At 49.5% G+C, this 6,436-nt stretch overlaps 1 protein-coding gene across 1 annotated transcript; it reads left to right on the top strand.

The window, feature by feature from the left end:
* Positions 1-3,382: 3,382 nt before the first annotated feature.
* Positions 3,383-6,089, top strand: nog2 (noggin 2). The gene has a single exon (XM_036580956.1). It carries the CDS (start codon positions 5,035-5,037, stop codon positions 5,665-5,667), a length of 633 nt encoding a protein of 210 aa, XP_036436849.1. The 5' UTR covers positions 3,383-5,034; the 3' UTR covers positions 5,668-6,089.
* The last annotated feature ends 347 nt before the right edge of the window (positions 6,090-6,436 follow it).

Raw genomic sequence — 6,436 nt, 5'->3', positions numbered from 1 at the left:
GTGGACACCTGAACACGACATCTATATGTGCTTGTTACAGATCTCACTCCACAACCACTGACTTTACTCATTTGCTGCAGTAACAGCCTCTACGCTTCTCGGAAAGCTTTACACTAGATGTTGGAACATTGTTGTGAGGGTTTGATAACATTCAGCCACAAGAACATTAAAGAGGTCAGGTACTGAATTTGGGCCATAAGGCCTGGATCATGGCTGGTGTCCTTCTTACCATTTATATTTACATTTTTTGGCAGATGCTCTTATCCAGAGTGGCATATATCGTTACCTCTGTAATCATGTGAAAAACAAAAGACATAGGCAAATGTAGTTTAGAAGACTTGCCAACAGATCTTTATGCCTGAAATCAAGGTGTAACTCACTGCAACTTATTTGTTTACCCAAACAGGAACTTGAACTTGAGATTATAAGTATGATGCTCTACTGACTGAGATATCCAGCCCAAAAATGTTAGATGGTGTTGAGGTCAGTTTCTTCTACGCCAAACTCACTAAACCATTTATTTTAGGAGCTGGCCTTGTGTACAGGGAGCATCGTCCTGCTGAAGCAGGAAAAGGTCTTGTCCACAAACCTGAATCCACACAGTTCTCTATAAAGTGAACTGCCCATATAATGGAATAGCCCATTATTCCTCCTCCACCAAACTTTATAGTGTTCACTCCTGGTGTCCTACATAAAATTCATCCACCAGCCTGCCAGATGGTGAAGAGTGATTCATCACTCGAGAACCAGTTTCCACTGCCCGAGAGTCCTTGTAGTGGTGTGATTTACACCATGCCAGCTGACGCTTGGCATTGCACATGGTAATGTGTGCAGCTGCTTGGCCACTGTGGTAGCTATGGAAATCCAAGGCAGTTTGAAACTTGATAGAGAGAGTTGTAACTGAGGACAGATGATTTTTCCATGCTCTTTGCTTCAGCACTCGGTCAGCTATGTGACCGCTAATGTGAAAAGTAGAACCCCGGCTTGGCCAATCATATCAGACCTGGTAAGTTGTAAGCCAATCATGTCAGCCCTTGTAAATTGTAAGCCAATCATACCAGACCTTGTAAGTTCATATCAGAGCTCATAAATTGTAAGCCAATCATAAAAAACTTGTAAGAATTAAACCAATCACATCAGAGTGGTAGGTGGTGATGACAGGATGTAGGTGTGCACTGGCTAAATTGCAATGTGAAAACAAAATGAACTGGATCAAATGTATACAGTGTAACAAAAACGTGAACCTCGGTTCGGACCTTAGTCCAGACTTTCAGATGTGAGAATTTCCTCAGTCATACTTGTTCTAAGCTTAATACCAACTACAGACAGACAGATCTACTGCATGTCTATTTGACCAAATAGACATTTTTTAATCAATTTTCTGGCTGTTGCTACTCAAAGTTCATGATGAACAGACATTTTGGGGCCATTAAAATACAACCCAATTTCCCAAAAAGTTGTGACGCTGTGCAAAATGTAAATAAAAACAAAATGCAAAATGATGTGTAAATCATTTAAGCCCTATATTTCATTGAAAATGCTTCAAAGACAACATATAAAATGTTGAAACTGATAAATTTTATTGTTTTTTGAAAAATATTTGCCCATTTTGAATTTGATGCCAGCAACACGTTCCAAAAAAGTTGGGACGGGGCAACAAAAGGCTGGTAAAGTTGTGCAACAATTCAAGAATAACGTTTCTCAACTTAAAATAGCAAAGAACTTCTGCTTTTCATCATCTACAGTTCATAATATCATTAAAAGATTCAGAGAATCTGGAGAAATCTCTGTATGTAAGGGACAAGACCAAAAACCAGTATTTGCTGGCCGTGATCTTTGGGCCCTCAGGCAGCACTGCATTAAAAACAGACATGATTCTGTAGTGGAAATCACTGCATGGGCTCAGAAACACTTCTGAAAACCACTGTCTGTGAAAACAGTTCATCACTGCCTCCACAAATGCAAGTTAAAACGCTAAAACACAAAGAAGAAACCAAATATAAACAGGATCCAGAAACGCTGCCACCTTCTCTGGGCCTGAGCTCATTTAAAATGGACTGAGTGGAAGTGGAAAAGTGTCCTGTGGTCCGACGAACCAACATTTGAAACTCTTTATGGAAATCATGGACACTGTGTCCTCTGGGCTAAAGACCACTCAGCTTGTTATCAGTGCACAGTTCAAAAGCCAGTATTCATGATGGTGTAGGGGGGCATTAGTGCACATGGCCTGGGTGAAGTGCACATCTGTGAAGTCACCATTAATGCTGAACGATATATACATGTTTTGGCAACATATGCTGCCATCCAGACGACGTCTTTTTCAGGGAAGGCCTTGATTATTTCAGCAGGACGATGCTAAACCACATACTGCATCCATCACAACAGCATGGCTTCACAGAAGAAGAGTCCGGGTGCTGAACTGGCCTGCAGTCCAGACCTTTCACCAATAGAAACATCTGGTGCATCATGAAATGAAAAAGAATCCTACATCAGACAAGAATGGGACAACATTCCTCTCCCAAAACTCCGGCAGTCGGTCTCCTCACTTTCCACATGTTTACAGACTGTTGTTCAAAGAAGAGGGGATGCTACACAACGGTAGACGCGTGTGATGCGTTGCTGCCATCAAGTTCTAAACGAGTTAATGTTTTTCATGAAATGGTAAAATGTCTCACTTTCAGCATCTGATATGTTCTGAGTCCTACTGAGAATAAAATATGGGTCTATGAGTTTCGCAAATTATTGCATTCTGTTTATATTTACTGTCTACATTTTATACAGCGTCCCAACTTTTTTGGAAGTGGGGTTGTAATTCTGCTGGAGGACCAAGAGCCCCAGACCCCCAGTCCAGGCTTAGCCCCATCCATAAGCCTCTGGTGATGCCCCTGGAAGCGACTCTGTGTCTGTGAGAGGTCTGTGTTGGTAGAACTCGGTTGTGCTGTGTGCTGGTTAGGTATCTGTTGCTGTGAGAGTGGAGTCAGTATGGAGTGAGTGGAGCTGGTGTGCGCGCTGCCCTCTAGCGGCTGCAGGACGGTACTGCCGCACTCGCTGAACACACGCGGCTCGAGCTGGCGCAGGAAGCTCGCGCACTCCGGCCTTGGTCAGCAATTAATTACAGACGATCAATCAGATTAGACACTGGGGGTTCACGTGGTGCCGACAGCGCGCGAAAGTGCGGTTCCTGTTCAGTGTTAATGACTCAGGGTGACGCGTCGCTTCTCGTGACCGCTTAAAAGTTTAATTGCACGTGCTTTCTGGGTGACCCTGAAGTTGACGCGCGTGGACCGGGCCACACACGCGCCCTGGGCAGGAAATTCTCTCTGTCTGACTCTGATCGTCCTCTCTGCTGTGTGTGTGTGTGTGTTTGTGTGTGTCTGTGTGGGTTTATGTCTCGTGTGTGTGCATGTGTGTGTGTGTGTGTGTGAGTGTGTGCGCGCGCGCGCGCGCCACTCAGACTTGTGGAAAACTCGTGGAGCCGCGCGGTTGCGGCGAAATAAAGAAAACTGGCGGCGCAAAGTTTCTCATTAATGCCTGAATGCGCAAGATATCGAAAATCCCGAGTCCGATCGAGCGCGCGCGCGTGTGATTATTGTTCGTTAATCGCCGTCTGCAGGAGCTCGCGGGGCTTCCAGCGAAACTGTGGCCGATATTTTCCCCTGCGCGCGGTGTGTGTGTGCTGTCAGTCAGGCTGAGCGTGTTGTTGGTGGGCTGGGTTGGAGTGGGTCGGGGGGTGGTTGAGTGAGGAGGAGGAGGAGGAGGAGGGGAGGAGGAGGGGGGTGTATTTAACTTGGGAGCACGCGGAGCGCTCCGCACAAACCCCACGCGCACTCCTCTGGAGCTCCAGTAGAGCGCGAGCCACCATCACACACACACTCTCTCTCTCACTGTTACAACTCTGCACGGGACAGACAGACCGACACAACCAGCGCGAGGGGGCCATGAGGGGACAGCCGACGCGAGAGAGGCGCGAGGCGCGCGCACATGCACAAGTGCGCGGCATGTGAAGGAGCGAGAGAGAGATAGAGAGAGAGAGAGAGAGAGAGAGAGAGAGAGAGAGAGAGGAAGTCCAGACAGAAAACACCCGCGTGGAATGAAGTGAAGGGGGAGAGCGCGCGCGCTCGAGAGAGAGGGGCACGTTCCCGTTACTGGAGGAGGGAGGAATACTGAATACTGCGCGCGCTCATCTCGGGACAGCTTGGAGCCTGGAAAGAGACAGAGAGAGAGAGAGAGAGAGAGAGAGAGAGAGAGAGAGAGAGCGTAAAAATAACATTGGGACACTGAGTCTGTGTGACATTTACCGGGACGCCCAGAGACAGCACGCGCGCATCCGGGGTAAGAGAGAGCGCCAGAGAGAGCGGGAGAGTGAGTGAGAGAGAGAGAGAGAGCGGACGAAGGAGGGGAGGGGGGCGCGCGCGCGTCTCCTTCATTCCAATGTCGCGCGACGAGCCTCAGAGGAAGACTCTCCGTCGCCGCTGGTTGTGGTGCGCGCGCGAGCCGCGGAGTCTCACCCCCGCCACCGCGTCGCCATGGTGACCGGCTGCTGCTGAAGAAGGGCGCGCGCGCGCGGGCGCGAGGAGCCGAAAAAGTTCGGCCGTTGTTTGAAAGAACAGTGTGGACCGTTTCTGCATTGCTGCTGATAAAGTCTGCGAGTTTCAGAGGTCTAAAAGTTCGGAAGCTCGTTCTGTTAGAGAAGCTGCTGCAACTGTTTTTGAACAAAGGTTAAAGCTAAAGAGAGGAAGAGGAGACCGATCCGCTTCACATCTCTGATATTATCATATTTGCCAATACTTTCATTATTTATTTTTTATCACCCGCGGATTGCATCACCTTTATATGTACAGATATATATAGGAGCGGAAGGAGGACCCAGGGACCCGGATAAAGCGAGCCGCCCGGCTCCCGGTTGCGTGTCATTGAAACCGCTCACACGCTCTATTAAAAGGATCGCCTTGCTCGTGCTGTCTCTCGGACTATTTATGCCGCAGTGAGCCGGACAGAACCCCCGCCTGCCCGGAGACACGCACCGATCCAGCCATGGGATTCCCGCGCAGGATCATGGGATTCCTGCTGCTGCTGCTGCTTGGCGCCGGCGAAGCGGGCAACCTGCGCCTGCGCCCGTCGCCCAGCGACCACCTGCCCGTCCCGGACCTGAAGGAGGACCCCGACCCGGAGTACGACCCGCGCGAGCAGGACTTGAATGAGCGGACGCTGCGCAAGAAGCTGGGCAGCCACTTCGACCCCAGCTTTATGTCCGTGGGCATGCCGCTGCAGCTCAACGTCAGCGCACGGGCGCCCCCGTCGCCGCCCGGCGCGGTGCCCGCGGACTTCCGGAGACTGGACCTGACGGCCACGCCCTACGGCGCCCGCCTCACACTGGGCAAGAAGGCGCGCCGGAAGCTGGTGCAATTCTTGTGGACGTACACGCACTGCCCCGTGCTGTACGGCTGGAAGGACCTGGGCGCGCGCTTCTGGCCGCGCTACATCAAGGAGGGCACCTGCTTCAGTGAGCGCTCGTGCTCCCTGCCCGAGGGCATGTTCTGCAAGCCCGTCAAATCCGTCACCAAGACCTTCCTGCGCTGGTACTGCCAGGGCTTCCTGCGGCAGAAGTACTGCACCTGGATCCCCGTGCAGTACCCCATCATCTCCGAGTGCAAGTGCTCCTGCTGAGCTGGGGGCACGTGCATGCGCGGGGATGAGCGCGAGAGAGACTGAGGATGTGTGCGCGTGCGTGTGTGTGTGAAAGAATGAGCGAAACCGAGCGCGCGCCTGTGTTCAGAGCGAGAGAAGTAAGCGATGGGTGCGCGTGCGTGTGAGTGTGCGCGTGCCTGCCTCAAGAGCGAGAGAAGTAAACGATGTTTTGCGCGTGCGTGTGTTGAGAGAGGAATGGGAGAATGTGTGCGCGTGAGAGAGGAGGAGAGCATGTGTGCGCGTGCATGCGTTAAAGAAGAGAGTAAGAGGATGAGTGAGTGTGCGTGCGTGCGTGGAAAAAAAAGTGAGAGAATGAGGTCATGTGTGCTCGTGCGTCCATCAGGAGACGGACTGAAGAGACTGAAGAGTACAACAATAATGATGACGATAGTAATGATAATAATAGTAATAATAATAATAATTGATAATAATTATAAACTGTTTCTATTGCACTGTTTATTTGTGGCGCCATATAGCGAATCTATTTTTTTATAGCGTTTTGATTCAGAATAGCACCATATTGTACATATTTAAGTATGAAATGAATGCAGCTATGATTTTTGTTGTTTATGTGTTCTTTTTTTGAAAAGAAATGAAACAGGACCATGCGTCATTTCCGCTCCGGGGAGGAGCTACTTCCTCTCCACCGCTCGCTCACTCACTGCAGTGCTGCCTATAGGAGATTTTAATCTCAACAAATAATAATAATAATAATAATAATAATAATAATAATACTCATAATGGTGAC

The sequence above is a fragment of the Colossoma macropomum genome, unplaced genomic scaffold (genome assembly GCF_904425465.1).
Source record: "Colossoma macropomum unplaced genomic scaffold, Colossoma_macropomum, whole genome shotgun sequence".
Classification (NCBI taxonomy): Eukaryota; Metazoa; Chordata; class Actinopteri; order Characiformes; family Serrasalmidae; genus Colossoma; species Colossoma macropomum.
Note: the sequence above shows the minus strand (reverse complement) of the source record. Positions and strands in the feature narration are given on the sequence as shown.